This window comes from Pan paniscus, chromosome 20 (assembly GCF_029289425.2).
Source record: "Pan paniscus chromosome 20, NHGRI_mPanPan1-v2.0_pri, whole genome shotgun sequence".
NCBI classification, from domain to species: Eukaryota; Metazoa; Chordata; class Mammalia; order Primates; family Hominidae; genus Pan; species Pan paniscus.
The window spans coordinates 54,305,568-54,325,054 of record NC_073269.2 but is presented as its reverse complement, the minus strand read 5'-3'; the positions used below and the strand labels follow the sequence as shown (position 1 = coordinate 54,325,054).

The window sequence follows — 19,487 nt, the reverse complement described above, 5'->3', positions numbered from 1 at the left end:
TGTGAAAATTATGGCACAATAAATTATTTGCATATTTTATTAATTAAAATATAATCTATCAATCAATCATCTCCATTTTTTTTTTTGAAATGCAGTCTCGCTCTGTCACCTAGGCTGGAGTGCAGTGGCGAGATCTCAGCTCACTGCAACCTCTGCCTCCTGGGTTGAAGCGATTCTCCTACCTCAGCCTCCCAAGTAGTTGGGATTACAGACGTGCGTCACCATGCCCAGCTCATTTTTGTATTTTTAGAAGAGATGGGGCTTTACCATGTTGGCCAGGCTGGTCTCGAACTCCTGACCTTAGGTGACCCACCTGTCTCGGCCTCCCAAAGTGCTGGGATTACAGGCATGAGCCAACGTGCCGGCCCTATCATCTCAATCTTTGCATCAACTGAATCATATCCTACGTGCTACTTAATACAATATATAGAAAACTTTTTATGCCACTATTTGTGCTTATTTCCTTTTTTGTGTGCTTTCTAATGTTTCTCCCCCTTCTTCCTCAGATGATAGATGATGAGGAAGATCGCTTCTGTGGTGTGCGTCTACAGACTTCACCCCCAGTGGAACCCCTGAACTTTGGTGCCCGTTATATTGTGTCTAATTCTGCTCATCTGGAAATAATACCCACGGTTGGTAGAATTCAAATCTAACACAGCAGATTTCAGAATATTTTGTACTTTTGAAACAAATAGAAGAATTTTAGCAAAATGCAATTTTTTTCATTAATCACAAATACAAAGTTTTTAAAAATTGAAAATACAAGAAAACAGTCTTAACAAAATTACATATTTCTAAGACCTTAACACAAGCAGTGGTAACATTTTAGCATTTGGGGCACTTATATTGTGATTTAAACTGTACATTTAGTTATCTGAATTGAAGTTTCCACTTCTCTGTTATGGTTCCCTGCAGGCCTGACATCTTGCCTAGCTAAGTCACTTAACAAGTATTTTTTAAGGTGTTTGAATGAAGAAATATAATATCTTGGCTGGGCTCAGTAGCTCACATCTGTAATCCCAGCACTTTGGGAGGCCGAGGCAGGCAGATCATGAGTCAAGAGTTCGAGACCAGCCTGACCAACATGGTGAAACCCCTTCTCTACTAAAAAATACACAAAGAATGAGCTGGGCATGGTGGTGTGCGCCTGTAATCCCAGCTACTCAGGAGGCTGAGGCAGGAGAATCACTTGAACCCGGGAGCTGGAGATTGCAGTGAGCTGAGATTGTGCCACTGCACTCCACCCTGGGCAACAGAGTTGGACTCCATCTCAAAAACAAAAACATAAAATTAAAAAAATAAAAGAAATATGATATCTTATATTATGTATTACATTTTTGTATTTTTACTGGAGATTACAGGTGTGAGCCACTGTGCCCAGAGCTTATCTATGTTTTATAGCCTTATCTTCCAGGCTGCTCTTCGTTAGGAGAGAAGTGATTTCTTTGAACTGCCTGAGGGTAGAAAGGGAGCAATTTCTGAGCTACTTCTTGTTAGAAGGAAATTTTTTTGCTGGGGAATCTCTTCACCCTATCTATCTACCTAAATGATTTTCTATCTCTGTTAACACCAGCCAGACAGTTCCCGGAAGCTCAGTTGTCCTTCAGGCAAGATACACTCTTGGTTGTTGCAGGACCTTGCATAAACATTGCTGGTATGGAGATAAATAAAATACAGGGAGTTCCTTACAAAAAAAAAATGCAACATAGTAAGCATGGCATAAGAAATGGCCATCATAAGACTGGGCACGGTTTCTTAAGCCTGTAATCCCAGTACTTCGGGAAGCCAAGGTGGACAGATCACTTGAAGTCAAGAGTTCGAGACCAGCCTGGCCAACATGGTGAACCCTCATCTCTACTAAAAATACAAAAATTAGCTGGGATTGGTGGCGTGCAACTGTAGTCCCAGCTACTCAGGAGGCTGAGGCAGGAGAATCACTTGAACCTGTGAGGCAAAGGTTGTAGTGAGCCGAGATCATGCCACTGCACTTCAGCCTGGGCGACAGAGCAAGACTCTGTCTCAAAAACAAAAACAAACAAACAAAGAAATGGCAATTGTAATATGAGGTGATAATCTTGAGCAAGGTAAAATCTCCTTAGAGTCATCTTCCTTGTAAAAGATGGAGAACCGAGGCTGGGAGCTGTGACTCATACCCGTAATCCTAGCACTTTGGGAGGCTGAGGCAGACAGATCATGAGGTCAGGAGATTGAGACCATCCTGGCTAACACGGTGAAGCCCTGTCTCTACTAAAAATACAAAAAATTAGTTGGGTGTGATGGCACGCACCTGTAGTCCCAGCTACTCGGAGGCTGAAGCAGGAGAATCACTTGAACCTGGGAAGCAGAGGTTGCAGTGAGCTGAGAACAAGCCACTGCACTCCAGCCTGGGTGACAGAGTGAGACCCCATATCAAAAAAAAAAAAAAAAAAAAAAAAGGAGAAACAAGGACCTCACGTCTTAGAATTTTTAAATTACTATTTTCCGGTTCATTCTAAGATGGCCAAATGAGAATAGCTCCGGTCTGCAGCTCCCAGTGTGATTGATGCAGAAGATGGGTGATTTCTGCATTTCTAACCAAGGTACCTGGTTCATCTCATTGGGACTGGTTGGAAAGTGGGTGCAGCCCACGGAGGGCGAGCCGAAGCAGCACGGGGCATTGCCTCACCCAGGAAGCGCAAGGGGTTGGGGGATTTCCCTTTCCTAGCCAAGGGAAGCCGTGACAGACTGTACCGGGAAAATTGGGACACTGCCACCTAAACACTGTGTTTTTCCAACGGTCTTAGCAAACGGCACCCCAGGAGATTAGATCCTGCACCTGGCTCAACGGGTCCCACGCCCATGGAGCCTTGCTCACTGCTAGTCCAAGATGGAACTGCGAGGCTGCAAGCCTGGCTGGAGGAGGGGCATCTGCCATTGCTGAGGCTTGAGTAGGTAAACAAAGCAGCCGGTAAGCTCGAAGTGGGTGGAGCCCACTGCAGCTCAGTGAGGCCCAAGTGCCTCTGTAGACTCCACCTCTGGTGGCAGGGCATAGCAGGACAAAAGGCAGCACAAACTTCTGCAGACTTAAATGTCCCTGTCTGACAGCTCTGAAGAGAGCAGTGGTTCTACCAGCACGGTGTTTGAGCTCTGTCTACTCAAGTGGTCCCTGACCCCCGTGTAGCCTAACTTGGAGACACCTCCAAGTAGGGGCTGACTGACACCTGATACAGCTGGGTGCCCCTCTGAGATGAAGCTTCCAGAGGAAGGATCAGGCAGCATTATTTGCTTTTCTGCAATATTGGCTGTTCTGCAGCCTCCGCTGGTGATACCCAGGCAAACAGGGTCTGGAGTGGACCTCCAGCAAACTCCAACAGACCTGCAGCTGAGGGTCCTGACTGTTAGAAGGAAAACTAACAAGCAGAAAGGAATAGCATCAACATCAACAAAAAGGACATCCACACCAAAACCTCATCTGTAGGTCACCAACATCAAAGATCAAAGGTAGATAAAACCACAAAGATGGGGAGAAACCAGAGCAGAAAAGTTGAAAATTCTAAAAACCAGAGCACTCCTTCTCCTCCAAAGGATCGCAGCTCCTCGCCAGCAATGGAACAAAGCTGGACAGAGAATGACTTTGACGAGTTGACAGAAGTAGGCTTCAGAAAGTCGGTAATAACAAACGTCTCCAAGCTGAAGAAGAACGTTCAAAGGAAAACCTTGAAAAAAGATTAGACAAATGGTTAACTAGAATAAACAGTGCAGAGAAGATATTAAATGACCTGATGGAGCTGAAAACCACGGCATGGGAAGTACGTGATGCATGCACAAGCTTCAGAAGCCAATTCGATCGAATGGAAGAACTGATATCAGTGATTGAAGATCAAATTAATGAAATGAAGCAAGAAGAGAAATATAGAGAAAAAAGAGTAAAAAGAAAAGAACAAAGCCTCCAAGAAATATGGGACTATGTGAAAAGACCAAATATACGTTTGATTGGTGTACCTGAAAGTGATGGGGAGAATGGAACCAAGTTGGAAAACACTCTTTAGGATATTATCCAGGAGAACTTCCCCAACCTAGCAAGGCAGGCCAACATTCAAATTCAGGAAATACAGAGAACACCACAAAGATATTCCTCAAGAAGAGCAACCCCAAGACACATAATTGTCAGATTCACCAAGGTTGAAATGAAGGAAAAAATGTTAAAGGCAGCCAGAGAGAAAGGTTGGGTTACCCACAAAGGGAAGCCCATCAGACTAACAGCAGATCTCTTGGCAGAAACCCTACAAGCCAGACGAGACTGGGAGCCAAAATTCAGCATTCTTAAAGAAAAGAATTTTCAAACCAGAATTTCATATCCAGCCAAACTAAGCTTTATAAGTGAAGGAGAAATAAACTCCGTTACAGACAAGCAAATGCTGAGAGATTTTGTCACCACCAGGCCTGCCTTACAAGAGCTCCTGAAGGAAGCACTAAACATGGAAAGGAGCAACCAGTACCAGCCACTGCAAAAACATGCCAAATTGTAAAGACCATTGATGCTAGGAAGAAACTGCATCAACTAATGGGCAAAATAACCAGCTAACATCATAATGACAGGATCAAATTCACACATAACAATATTAACTTTAAATGTAAATGGGCTAAATGCCCCAATTAAAAGACACAGACCGGCAAATTAGATAATGAGTCAAGACCCATCAGTGTGCTGTATTCAGGAGACCCATCTCACGTGCAGAGGCACACACAGGCTCAAAATAAACAGATGGAGGAAGATCTACCAAGAAAGTGGAAAGGAAAAAAAGCAGGGGTTGCAATCCTAGCCTCTGATAAAACAGACTTTAAACCAACAAAGATCAAAAGAGACAAAGAAGACCATTGCATAATGTTAAAGGGATCAATTCAACAAGAAGAGCTAACTATCCTAAATATATATGCACCCAATACAGGAGCACCCAGATTCATAAAAGGAGTCCTGAGAGACCTACAAAGAGACTTAGACTCCCACACAATAATAATGGGAGACTTTAACACCCCACTGTCAATATTAGACAGATCAACGAGACAGAAGGTTAACAAGGATATCCAGGACTTGAACTCAGCTCCGCACCAAGCAGACCTAAGAGACATCTACAGAACTCTCCACCCCAAATCAACAAAATATACATTCTTCTCAGCACCACATCACACTTATTCCAAAATTGACCACATAGTTGGAAGTAAAGCAGTCCTCAGCAAATGTAAAAGAACAGAAATCATAACAAACTGTCTCTGAGACCACAGTGCAATCAAATTAGAACTCAGGATTAAGAAATTCACTCAAAACCACACAACTACATGGAAACTGAACAACCTGCTCCTGAATGACTACTGGGTAAATAACGAAATGAAGGCAGAAATAAAGATGTTCTTTGAAACCAAGGAGAACAAAGACACAATGTACTAGAGTCTCTGGGACACATTTAAAGCAGTGTGTAGGGGGAAATTTATAGCACTAAATGCCCACAGGAGAAAGCAGGAAAGATCTAAAATCGACACCCTAACATCACAATTAACTAGAGAGGCAAGAGCAAACAAATTCAAAAGCCAGCAGAATGCAAGAAATAACTAAGATCAGAGCAGAACTGAAGGAGATAGAGTCACACACAAAAAAACCCTTCAAAAAAGTCAGTGAGTCTAGGAGCTGGTTTTTTGAAAAGATCAACAAAATTGATAGATCACTAGCAAGACTAATAAAGAAGAAAATAGAGAAGAATCAAATAGACGCAATAAAGAATGATAAAGGGGAGATCACCACTGATTCCACAGAAATACAAACTACCGTCAGAGGATACTATAAACACCTCTACGCAAATAAACTAGAAAATCTAGAAGAAATGGATAAATTCCTGGACACATACACACTGCCAAGACTAAACCAGGAAGAAGTTGAATCGCTGAATAGACCAATAACAGGCTCTGAAATTGAGGCAATAATTAATAGCCTACCAACCAAAAAAAGTCCAGGACCAGATGGTTTCACAGCCGAATTCTACCAGAGGTACAAAAAGGAGCTGGTACCAGTCCTTCTGAAACTATTCCAATCAATAGAAAAAGAGGGAATCCTCCCTAACTCATTTTATGAGGCCAGCATCATCCTGATACCAAAGCCTGGCAGAGACACAACAAAAAAAGAGAATTTTAGACCAATATCCCTGATGAACATAGATGCAAAAATCCTCAATAAAATACTGGCAAACCGAATCCAGCAGCACATCAAAAAGCTTATCCACCAAGATCAAGTTGGCTTCATCCCTGGGATGCAAGGCTGGTTCAACATACGCAAATCAATAAACCTAATCCATCACATAAACAGAACCAAAGACAAAAACCATATGATTATCTCAATAGATGCAGAAAAGGCGTTTGACAATATTCAACAGCCTTTCATACTAAAAACTCTCAATAAACTAGGTATTGATGGAATATATCTCAAAATAGTAAGAGCTATTTATGACAAACCCACAGCCAGTATCATACTGAATGGGCAAAAACTGGAAGCATTCCCTTTGAAAACTGGCACAAGACAGGTATACCCTCTCTCACCACTCCTATTCAACATAGTGTTGGAAGTTCTGGCCAGGGCAGTGAGGCAAGAGAAAGAAATAAAGGGTATTCAGTTAGGAAAAGAGGAAGTCAAATTGTCTCTGTTTGCAGATGACATGATTGTATATTTAGAAAACCCCATTGTCTCAGCCCAGAATCTCCTTAAGCTGATAAGCAACTTCAGCAAAGTCTCAGGATACAAAATCAATGGGCAGAAATCACAAGCATTCCTCCACACCAATAACAGACAAACAGAGAGCCAAATCATGAGTGAACTCCCATTCACAGTTGCTTCAAAGAGTATAAAATACCTAGGAATCCAACTTACAAGGGATATGAAGGACCTCTTCAAGGAGAACTACAAACCACTGCTCAACGAAATAAAAGAGGACACAAACAAATGGAAGAACATTCCATGCTCATGGATAGGAAGAATCAATATCGTGAAAACGTCCATAGTGCCCAAGGCAATTTATAGATTCAATGCCACCCCCATCAAACTACCAATGACTTTCTTCACAGAATTGGAAAAAACTACTTTAAAGTTCATATGGAACCAAAACAGAGCCCACATTGCCAAGACAATCCTAAGCAAAAGTAGCAAAGCTGGAGGCATCACACTACCTGACTTCAAACTATACTACAAGGCTACAGTAACCAAAACAGCATAGTACTGGTACCAAAACAGAGATATAGACCAATGGAACAGAATAGAGGCCTCAGAAATAACACCACATATCTACAACCGTCTGATCTTTGACAAACCTGACAAAACCAAAAAATTGGGAAGGATTCCCTATTTAATAAATCATGTTGGGAAAACTGGCTAGCCATATGTAGGAAGCTGCAACTGGATCCCTTCGTTATACCTTATTCAAAAATTAATTCAGGATGGATTAAAGACATAAATGTTAGACCTAAAACCATAAAAACCCTAGAAGAAAACCTAGGCAATACCATTCAGGACATAGGCATGGGCAAGGAATTCATGACTAAAACACCAAAAGCAATGGCAACAAAAGCCAAAATAGACAAATGGGGTCTAATTAAACTAAAGAGTATCTGCACAGCAAAAGAAACTACCATCAGAGTGAACAAGCAACCTACAGAATGGGAGAAAATTTTTGCAATCTCCCCATCTGACAAAGGGCTGATATCCAGAATCTACAAAGAACTTAAACAAATTTACAAGAAAAAATCAATCCCATCAAAAAGTGGGCAAAGGATATGAACAGACACTTTTCAAAAGAAGACATTTATGCAGCCAACAGACACATGAAAAAATGCTCATCATCACTGGTCATCAGAGAAATGCAAATCAAAACCACAATGAGATACCATCTCACACCAGTTAGAATGGCGATCATTAAAAAGTCAGGAAACAACAGGTACTGGAGAGAATGTGGAGAAATAGGAACACTTTTACACTGTTGGTGGGACTGTAAATTAGTTCACCCATTGTGGAAGACAATGTGGCGATTCCTCAAGGATCTAGAACTAGAAATACCATTTGACCCAGCAATCGCATTACTGGGTATATACCCAAAGGATTATAAATCATGCTACTATAAAGACACATGCACATGTATGTTTATTGCAGCACTATTCACAATAGCAAAGACTTGGAACCAACCCAAATGTCCATCAATGATAGACTGGATTAAGAAAATGTGGCACATATACACCATGGAATACTATGCAGCCATGAAAAAGGATGAGTTCATGTCCTTTGTAGGGACATGGCTGAAGCTGGAAACCATCATTCTGAGCAAACTATGGCAAGGAGAGAAAACAGAACACCTCATGTTCTCACTCATAAGTGGGAATTGAACAATGAGAACACTTGGACACAGGGCGGGGAGCATCACACACTGGGGCCTGTCGTGGGGTTTGGGGCATGGGGGAGGGATAGCATTAGGAGAAATATCTAATGTAAATGATGAGTTAATGGGTGCAGCAAACCAACACGGCACATGTATCCATATGTAACAAACCTGCACGTCGTGCACATGTACCCTAGAACTTAAAAGTATAACAAAAAGAAAAAAAGAATTTTTAAATTACTGTTTTCCAAGAGTTGTAGGGCTTGTTTCCTAAAGAAACTAGAGATTCGCATAAACTAAGCTTTTCCTAATTCTGTCCTGCCTATGAAGTTAGCTCCTATTCCCCAGGGCAGCTTTGGTTAGGAATCCTGGGGAAGTCGGGTGCAGAACGAAGAGAAGGAAGGACAGGAAAGCACGATGCCACATCTGACCCTTGGCTTCCCAGTGAGGCCAAGACAGACCTGATGAGCTGCCTTTGCCAGTTTTCCCACATTTCTGTACAGTCTGAGATTCTGAGTTAGTAGCGTTATTATTATTATTTTTGTTTGTTTTTGAGATGGAATGTCGCTCTTGTCGCCCAGGCTGGAGTGCAATGGCGTGATCTTGGCTCACTGCAACCTCCATCTCCCGGGTTCAAGCGATTCTCCTGCCTCAGCCTCCCAAGAACCTGGGATTACAGGCACCCACCACCATGCCCAGCTAATTTGTTGTATTTTTAGTAGAGACGGGGTTTCACCATGTTGGCCAGGCTGGTCTCAAACTCCTGACCTCAGGTGATCTGCCTGGCGCGGCCTCCCAAAGTGCTGAAATTACAGGTGTGAGCCACTGTGCCTGGCCAACACCTCAAATTTTTATACTCAGTTCAGATCATTTTTCTCTGACTCATGGGGTGTTGAGAGCTAGGTTACTCTTGCTTTCATAGAATGAAATTATTTCCTAACATTGTGCATTTAAAAGGGTGTTTACCAGCTGGGCACAGTGGCTCATGCCTATAATCCTAACACTGTGGGAGGCTGGGGTGGGGCGGGGCGGCGGGTGGGGGCATGGTGAAGGGGGGCAGATCATGAGCTCAGGAGTTCGAGACCAGCCTGGCCAATATGGTGAAACCCCGTCTCTACTAAAAATACAAAAATTAGCTGGGCATGGTGGTACGCGCTTGTAATCTCAGCTACTCAGGAGGCTGAGGCAGGAGAATCGCTTGAACCTGGGAGTTGGAGGTTGCAGTGAGCTGAGATTGCGCTACTGCACTCCAGCCTGGGTGAAAGAGCAAGACCCCGTCTCAAAACAAAAAACAAAAACAGGATGTTCAGGATGTTTACCTCTCTCCCTCTGTTTCCCCCTCAACCAGCCATGACATTGTGTAGAAAACAGGGGTTAAGTTCCATTGGCCAGTTCACTGTAGGGAGCCGGGCCCTTCCACCCTCCACTGCTTCAAGTCAACTGTTGTGTTTCCTCTAGGAGTTGAAATTGTCCTACAGGAGCCCTGGAGAAATCCAGCACTTCTCAAAATTCTATGCTGGGCAGATGAAAGAACCCATTCAACTTGAAATTACTGAAAAAAGACATGAGACTTTGGTCTGGAAGACTGTGGTGAAGCCAGGTAGGTGAGTGGGTGAGGCTGGCATTTTAGGTGAGGGGAAAATGCACCTCTACCATTGGATGTCAAAGGTGAAAGCCTGTTTATGATTCCAGCCCAGATAAGAACTCCATTGTCAGTGTATCGCCAATGTGAGGAAAACGAAAGTGATGGCCGTGGTTTGTCCACAGGAAGTGAAATGCTGAAGGGGCCAGAGAATGGGGATGGCCATGGGAATGGAAACCTCTCACACCTGGGGGTAAAGAACAGGAGATTTTTTTTTTTTCGGAGTCTTGCTGTGTTGCCCAGGCTGGAGTGCAGTGATGCGATCTCGGCTCACTGCAACCTCTGCCTCCTGGTTCAAGTGATTCTCCTGCCTCAGTCTCCCGAGTAGCTGGGATTACAGGTGCGCGCCACCACTCTTGGCTAATTTTTTTATTTTTAGTAGAGATGGGGGTTTGCTCTGTTGGCCAAGCTGGTCTCAAACTCCTGACCTCAAGTGATCCACCCGCCTCGGCCTCCCAAAGCATTGGGATTACAGGAATGAGCCACCGCGCCCGGCCAAAAACAGGAGATTCTAAGAGTCAGAACGAACCTGAAGACTACTTCATTCCATTTTCTGCACAATTTAATAATTTCTTCCATACTCACCTTTCTTATTTTTTGGGGTGTCATATTCCTTCAGATAGTCTGATGAAAAATCCTGTAAAATGTTTCATTCATTCATACAAACTCAGCATCATAAATATAATTTCGTGGAATTTAGAAACTCCCAGAAAAGGTATCAAAGATCTCCTCAGAGGTCCTTGAATCTCTGTGGATACATTTAAGTGTCTCCAATACTTGCAAATGTCATCCTCTGTTTGAATACCTACAATGATGCAGAAATCAGTGTCTTCCATTGCAGCAGATCATTATCTTCAGTACCACATTAGGAAAATTTCACTACGGCTCTATCAAGAGGAGGACATTAAGATAACATTTGCACGGGAACCGTAAATTGCTTTAACCTTTTAGGCAGTAATATGTCCATACATTAATTTAAATATTGCCCCTTGTGGCCAGGATTGGTGGCTCACGTCAGTAATCCCAGTGCTTTAGGAGGCTGAGGCGAGAGGATCACTTGAAGTCAGGAGTTCGAGACCAGCCTAGGCAACATGGTGAATCCCCGTCTCTACAAAAAATACAAAAATTAGCTGGGCATGGTGGTACGTGCCTGTAGCCGCAGCTACTTGGAGGCTGAGGTGGTTGGCTCACTTGACCCCAGAGGGAGGAGGGAGCAGTGAGCCGAGTTTGTGCCACTGCACTCCAGCCTGAGCGACAGAGCGAGACCCTGTCTCAAAAAAAAGAAAAAAAAATTGTCCCTTGAACAAAAATCACTTTTAGAAATCTATACTATAACGTAAGAGTACACATATGAAGGGAAATTATATGCAGTGATATTCCTTGAAGCATTACTTGCAGTGAGGGAAAAATGAACCCAACGTGAATGCCCAGGAATCCGGGAATAGTTGAACAAACATATGTGTTCTTTTGGAGTATGAGTACCTTGTGGAATATTCTGGAACAATTTCAAATGGGTTTTGCCTGTTTCTGCTCATGTATTTTAGTGTTTTGGGACAATACTGTCATAGCGTTGATGGTGTTGGCTAATTCGGCCCTTGTGGTCGTCAGCCACTGGTCTTCCTTCTTTCACTGAATTCTCACAATCCCATCACCTCTTAATGTCAAGAGAGTTGCAGATCAGGCCGGGCATGGTGGCTCCCGCGTGTAATCCCAGCACTTTGGGAGGCCGAGGCCAAGGCAGGCAGATCACCTGAGGTCAGGAGTTCAAGACCAGCCTGACCAACAGGGCAAAACTCTGCCTCTACTAAAAGTACAAAAATTAGCCAGGCGTGGTGGCGTGTGCCTGTAATCCCAGCTATTCGGGAGGCTGGGGCAGGAGAATCGCTTGAACCCGGGAGGTAGAGGTTGCAGTGAGCTGAGATGGTGCCACTGCACTCCAGCCTGGGTGACAGAGCAAGACGCCATCAAAAAAAAAAAGAAGAAAAAAAAAAGAGCGACAGAGAGAGTTGCATATCAGCTTCATGGCTGTGCATCCTTTCCCTAGACAAACTGTGGTCTTGTTCAGGTCCTGCACCTGAGCTGCGGCTGGACTTAGAGGTTCCAGGCACACTGCAGGGTTGGAAGGTGCTCAGCTCAGCCAAGTCTCATCCATACACACCTCCCCTGTTCCTGCCTCCATTCCCTAAAATGTCTTAGCATCTCAGATGATGAGAGCTTGGTTTGTGCAACTTCTTGGCTGTCTTTGTTGTGTTTTATATGGGAAAAAGCAGTGCAGAGGTCTCAGTCTCCATTGCTCGCAACCTCAGTGGCTAGAATGCAGTCTAGTTGACAGCCAACATGCAGTACACACTTTGAGAAAGCAAACAAATGCCACTGCCCCCTCAATTTATCTTTAAAAACCAGAATATTTATACATTGCTTACTTTTCTTTCATTAAAAAAGGATATTTCCAGCCGGGCTCAGTGGCTCACGCCTGTAATCCCAGTGCTTTGGGAGGCCAAGGCAGGCGGATCACGAGGTCAGGAGTTCGAGACCAGTCTGACCAACATGGCAAAACTCCGTCTCTACTAAAAATACAAAAATTAGCCAGGCAAGGTGGCGCACGCCTGTAGTCCCAGCTACTCAGGAGGCTGAGGCAGGAGAATCGCTTGAACCTGGGAGGCGGAGGTTGCAGTGAGTAGAGACGGCTCCATTGCACTCCAGCCTGGGCGACAGAGTGAGACTCCGTCTCAAAAAAAGAAAAAAAAAGATTTTTCCCTGGTTTAGATTTAATCTTTTTTTTTGAGACGGAGTCTCACTCTGTCACCAGGCTGGAGTGCAATGGCACAGTCTCGGCTCACTGCAACCTCTGCCTCCCGGGTTCAAGTGATTCTCCTGCCTCAGCCTCCCTAGTAGCTGGGACCAAAGGTGTCCGCCACCACGCCCGGCTAATTTTTGTATTTTTAGTAGAGACGGGGTTTCACCATGTTGGCCAGGATGGTCTTGTTCTCATGACCTTGTGATCTGCCCACCTTGGCCTCCCAAAGGGCTGGGATTACAGGCATGAGCCACCTCGCCTGGCTTAGATTTAATCTTTCATTAAAAAAAGATTACAGGTGGCTGACACCTGTAATCCCAACACTTTGGGAGGCCAAGACAGGCTGATCACTTGAGGTCAGGAGATCGAAACCAGCCTGGTCAACATGGTGAAACCCTGTCTCCGCTAAAATACAAAAATTAGCGGGGCATGATGGAGAGTGCCTCTAGTCCCAGCTACACAGGGGGCTGAGGAACCAGAATCACTTGAACCCAGGAGGCGGAGGTTGCAGTGAGCTGAGATCGGGCCACTGCACTCCAGCCTGGGCAACAGGATGGAAACTCTGTCTCAAACAACAACAACAAAAACCCCAAAAAACGGTAGTGTTTTTCCAGGTGTCATGACCATGCTAATTCCTTAATAGGGAAATTCTGGATGAAATGGGGAGACTGTGGGTGGCTGGGCCTCTGGGTGAATGTGCTGTTCCATGAAGTTGATGTTCTTCCTGGAAGTCAAATGACCAGAAACTCAATTTTTGGACCTCATAGTCAATGGGAGACTCAGATTCATCAGATTCATTCTGTGTTTATGACATGGAGACTGAGCTGCCACCAACGGAGGGGGTCACAAAATTCATCAGAACTTTAAGCCACATCAGGGATTTTAGATAAAAGTATAAGACCATGTTGAAAGCCTCCTGGGAAAGATCATTTCAATTATTTTCAAATTGTTAGCTCCAATTATCAAATCTTCTATCAACTTATAAGTCCTGGTACCAACATGTATAAAAATTTACTCCTTTAATGTTGATAGTTTATGTCTAAAACACATTTACCTTGACTATAATTTATGTAAGATAGTATGGTATGATATTGTTGTAATCCTCAGAGTTCCTAAGACATTCTCCTGCGCATAGAAAGAGTATTGAAAAAATGGGCCGGGTGCGGTGGCTCATGCCTGTAATTCCAGCACTTCGGGAGGCTGAGGCAGGCGGATCGCCTGAGGTCAGGAGTTCGAGACCAGCCTGGCCAACATGGCGAAACCCTGTCTCTACTAAAAATAAAAAATTAACCGGACATGGTGGCGCATGCCTGTAATCCCAGCTACTCAGGAGGCTGAGGCAGGAGAATTGTTTGAACCTGGGAGGCAGAGGTTGCAGTGAGTTGAGATTGGGCAACTGCAATCTAGAGCCCGGGCAACAGAGCGAGACTTTGAGAAAGAAAGAGAGAAAGAAAGAAGGAGGGAGGGAGAGAGAGAAAGAAAGAAAGGAAAGAAAGAAAGAGGAAGGAAGAAAGGAAAAGAAAAGAAAGAATATTGAAAAAATGTGCTCCTTTCTCTGATACATTTCCTGAATGGGCAGTGAGTGGCTCATGACTTAATTGGGTTTCATTAGTATATTAGTGTGCCAAACAAGATCCCTGCCTTACAAAATATGTAGAATTAAATTATTTTAGTTGGCGCATGAAAGACTAGAAAAGCTGAGTTAGGGTATATGATTCATTGTGTGTCATCTCCAATTCTTCCTCTTTTGTAGTGGATATCCAGCTTGGAGCTGCATCAGCCCCTCCTGCCTTCTCAGGTTAGTGAAATGTTTACACTAAAGCCAGGGGGATGTATCTGATATCAAGAGGCCTTTGAGTGCTTTGACATCACAAAGTGAGGCTCCATTCCTTCTAACCTTGTCATTTACAAAGAACAAGCGATGCCAGAGAAAAATACAAACAATGAGTATGATTTACTTACGGGAGGGCGTGAGGACATCACGTCCACACAAAGGAGCAGGCGACAGCCAGTTATTGGGGTAAATATCTTGTATCTGGGGAACTGTAAGTTAAAGTAGTTCTATATTGAACTTTGAAAAAGTATAGTAAATATGAGACTAGAAAGTTAATCAAGAGCCAGAAGTAAAATATCCAAAATGAAATGAAGGTGGGTTAGGCAACACCACAAGATAAAGAGCCATCCCTGGCTGGGCATGGTGGCTCATTCCTGTAATCCCAGCACTTTGGGAGGCTGAGGCAGGTGGATCACCTGAGGTCAGGAGTTCAAGACCAGCCTGACCAACTTGGTGAAATGCTGCCTTTACTAAAAATACAAAAATTAGCCTGGTATGGTGGCGCATGCCTGTAATCCCAGCTATTTGGGAGGCTGAGGCAGGAGAATCACTTGAACCCAGGAGGTGGAGGTTGCGGTGAGCTGAGATCGTGCCATTGCACTCCAGCCGGGGCAATGAGTGAAACTCCCTCTCAAAATAAATAAATAAATAAATACATACATACATACTTTAAAAAGACCCATCCCCCACCCTGGAATTACGAATCTTCATTTGGTGCAGATCCTAAATCCTATAAGAGAGCAATTCTCAGAGTCTGCAACTCCCCCTTTCATCCAGGTGCAGCCTTTGTGAAGGAGAACCACCGGCAACTCCAAGCCAGGTTGGGGGACCTGAAAGGGGTGCTCGATGATCTCCAAGACAATGAGGTTCTCACTGAGAATGAGAAGGAGCTGGTGGAGCAGGCAAAGACACGGCAGAGCAAGAATGACATCCTGCTGACCATGGTGGAGAAGAAAGGGGACCGGGCCCTGGAGCTGCTCTTCAGAAGCATTAGTGAAAGGGACCCTTACCTCGTGTCCTATCTTAGACAGCAGAATTTGTAAAGTGAGTCAGTCAGAGAGTGTGGAAGAGAGAATCCAGCGTTCTCATTGGAAATGAATGAATAGAAATGCATCCTTGATTCCAGTGTCCAAAACAGAGAGGGGCTGGGTAACATTTGCCCATCACACAGGCTTTGGGGACAGATACGTAACCTGGAAGATACCCATTGGCTGTATCCCCATGCCTTTCCCTCAAGAATATCTGAAGAAAATAACAATAGTGCTCTTAATTTTTTTCTAACCGTGGCTCAATTTGTGACTATTCCGTCCATTGACACGTTTCCTGAAGACCCGGGGTGAAGAAAGTCAAGGCAGTTGTGTTTGTGCATGACAGGCTCTAGAAAGGAAAATTCTCCTGATTAACATGAAAACTAGCTTTTATGGACACTCTTTGAAGTCTCACCATTCCACCACAAAATACAGGAAAGCTAACAAAGTCTCTCAGTTGAAGATATCCAAGGTATTTATTGATGGTATTGGTTTTATATATGTTGTCCCTTTAACATTTTGTCTATTGCTGTTATTACTAGAATAATGTAAGTACTAATGTAAGTACATTATTCTATAAGTACCCAGGAGGCGGACGTTCCAGTGAGCCCAGGTCGCACCACTGCACTCCAGCCTGGCGACAGAGCGAGACGTCATCTCAAAAAAAAAGAAAAAAAGAAAAGAAAAAGGAAAAAAAAAGAAAAACCCTTGGGAAATTACTATGTATCTTGTACTTTTTTTTTTTCGAGTTCACAACTTCCTTTAATATGTGTTATTCTTTTTTTTTATTATCATACTTTAAGTCCTAGGGTACATGTGCACAACATGCAGATTTGTTACATAGGGATACATGTGCCATGTTGGTTTGCTGCACCCATCAACTCATCATTTACATTAGGTATTTCTCCTAGTGCTATCCCTCCCCCACCCCCCACCCCACGACAGGCCCCAGTGTGCAATGTTCCCCCTGCCCCCAGTGTCCAAGTGTTCTCATTGTTCAGTTTCCACCTATGAGTAAGAACATGCAATGTTTGGTTTTCTGTCCTTGCGATAGTTTGCTGAGAATGATGGTTTCCAGTTTTATCTATGTCCCTGCAAAGGACATGAGCTCATCCTTTTTTATGGCTGCATAGTATTCCATGGTGTATATGTGCCACATTTTGTTAATCCAGTCTATCACTGATGGACATTTGGGTTGGTTCCAAGTCTTTGCTATTGTGAATAGTGCCACAATAAACATACGTGTGCATGTGTTTTTATAGTAGCATGATTTATAATTCGTTGGGTATATACCCAGTAATGGGATTGCTGGGTCAAATGGTATTTCTAGTTCTAGATCCTTGAGGAATCACCACACTGTCTTCCACAACGGTTGAACTAATTTACACTTCCAGCAACAGTGTAAAAGCATTCCTATTTCTCCACATCCTCTCCCACATCTGTTGTTTACTGACTTTTTAATGATCACCATTCTAACTGGCATGAGATGGTATCTCATTGTGGTTTTGATTTGCATTTCTCTGATGACCAGTGATGAGCATTTTTTCATGCGTCTGTTGGCTGCATAAATGTCTTCCTTTGAGAAGTGTCTGTTCATATCTTTTGCCCACTTTTTGAAGAGGTTGTTTGTTTTTTTCTTGTAAATTTGTTTAAGTTCTTTGTAGATTCTGGTTATTCGCCCTTTGTCAGATGGGCAGATTGCAAAAATTTTAGAATTGTTGTTCCTAATTTTGTGAAAAATGACAGTGGTAGTTTGATAGTAAAACCATGTAATTTGTAGATTGTTCTGGGCAATGTGGTCATTTTAGTGATATTGATTCTTCCAATCCATGAGCATGGAATGTTTTCTAGATTGTTTGTGTCACATATGATATTTTCCACCAGCCTTTTATAGTTCTTCTTGTAGAGAGCTTTTCTTGGTTAAATGTATTTCTAGGTATTTTGCGTGTGTGTGTGTGTGTGTGTGTGTGTGTGTGTGTGTATGTGTTTGGCTATTGATTTGATCCTCAGCTTGAACATTATTGATATACAGACATGCTACTGATTTTTGTATGTTGATTTTGTATCGAAAACTTTACTGAAGTCATTTTCAGGTCTAGGACTCTTTTGGAGGAATCTTTAGAGTTACCTAGGTATAAGATTATGTTGTTATTCAACAGAAATCATTTTAATTCTCCTTTTCTTGTTGCATACCCTTTATTTCTCTCTCTTGCCTGATTACTCGGACTAGGACTTCCAATATAGTGCTGAATAGGAGTGGTGAGAGTGTACATCCTTTTCTTATTCCAGTTATTGGAAAATGGTTTCAATTTTTCTTCATTCAGTATGATGTTGATGGTAGGTTTTCTTTTTTCCTTTGTTTTGTTTTTGAGACGGAGTCCTGCTCTGTCACCCAGGCTGGAGTGCAGTGGTGCAATCTCAGCTTGCTGCAACCTCCGCCTCCCAGGTTCAAGCAATTATCCTGCCTCAGGCTCCTGAGTAGCTGGAATTACAGGCGCCCACCACCACACTTGGCTGATTTTCGTATTTTTAGTAGAGATGGGATTTCAGCATGTTGGCCAGGCTGGTCTCAAACTCCCCACCTCAAGCAATCTGCCCTCCTTGGCCTTGTATCTGTGTTAATCAGTAATGCTGGCCTGTAGTTTTTTTTTCATGTGTTCTTGTCAGATTTTGGTAGTGGGGTGACACTGATTTCATAGGAATAGTTAAGGAGGAATTCTTCCTCAATGTTTTGGAACAGTTTCAGTAAGATTGGTATCAGCTTTCTTTGTACATTGGCAAAATTTGGCCATGAATCTGTCTGGTCCAGTGCTTTTTTTGATTGGTAGTTTTTTTTTTTTTTTTTTATTACTGATTCAGGGTTTGTTTTAAATTTTGTGTTTATTTATTTATTTATTTGATGGAATCTTGCTCTGTCGCCAGGCTGGAGTGCAGTGGCGCGATCTCAGCTCTCTGCACTTCTGCCTCCCGGGTTCAAGCGATTCTTCTGCCTCAGCCTCCCAAGTAGCTGGGACTACAGAAGTGCACCACCATGCCCAGCTAATTTTTGTATTTTTAGTAGAGACGGGGTTTTACCATGTTGGCCAGGCCTGTCTCAATCTCTTGTCCTTGTGATCTGCGCACCTTGGCTTCCGAAAGTGGTGAGATTACAGGCGTGAGCCACTGTGCTCGGCTGACTGAATCAGTTTTGTAACTCATTACTGGTCTATTCAGGATCTCAATTTCTTCCTGGTTAAATCATGGGAGACTGGGTGTTTTGAGAAATCTATTCGCTTCACCTAGATTTTCCAGTTTGTGCACATAGAGATGTTCATACTAGTCTCTCATGATCTTTTGTAATTCCGTGTAATTACATTCCATCATTTATAATGTCTCCTTTGTACTTTCTGATTATGGGTTTTGAATCTTCTCTATTTTTTTCCTTGTTAATCGACCTGATGGTATATCCATTTTGTTTATCCTTTAAAAGAACCAATTTTTCATTTCATTGATACTTTGTATGAATTTTTGGGTGTCAATGTCATATAGTTCTGCTCTATTCTAGTTATTCCTTTTCTTCTTCTAGCTTTGGGTTTAATTGTTTTTGTTGTTTTCCTGTACTTTAAGTGCGACATTAGGATTTCAAGTTGAGATGTTCCTATCTTTTTGTTGTAGGCATGTAGTATGGTCAACTTTCCTCTCGACACTGCTTTTCCTATATCCTAGAAGTTTTGGCATGTTGTTTCTCTGTTTTCATTCGTTTCAATTTTTTTAAATTTCGGCCTTAATTTCGTTATTTATCTAAAAATCATTCAGGAGC

General features: G+C 43.0%; 1 protein-coding gene across 21 annotated transcripts in view; it reads left to right on the top strand.

The window, feature by feature from the left end:
- CARD8 (caspase recruitment domain family member 8) overlaps window positions 1-16,941 on the top strand; it is a 52,018-nt gene extending 35,077 nt beyond the window's left edge. For 14 of the 21 annotated variants that reach the window (XM_034945470.3, XM_008966736.6, XM_055103504.2 and 11 more), the window contains 4 exons: window positions 507-632; window positions 9,846-9,987; window positions 14,580-14,624; window positions 15,438-16,941. In XM_034945470.3, the coding sequence (XP_034801361.2) occupies window positions 507-632; window positions 9,846-9,987; window positions 14,580-14,624; window positions 15,438-15,703 (579 nt within the window). In that variant the 3' untranslated portion in view covers window positions 15,704-16,941. The remainder of the gene's footprint in view (window positions 1-506; window positions 633-9,845; window positions 9,988-14,579; window positions 14,625-15,437) is intronic. The other 7 variants (XR_010110909.1, XR_008622070.2, XR_010110908.1 and 4 more) reach the window with 1 other exon arrangement.
- The last annotated feature ends 2,546 nt before the right edge of the window (window positions 16,942-19,487 follow it).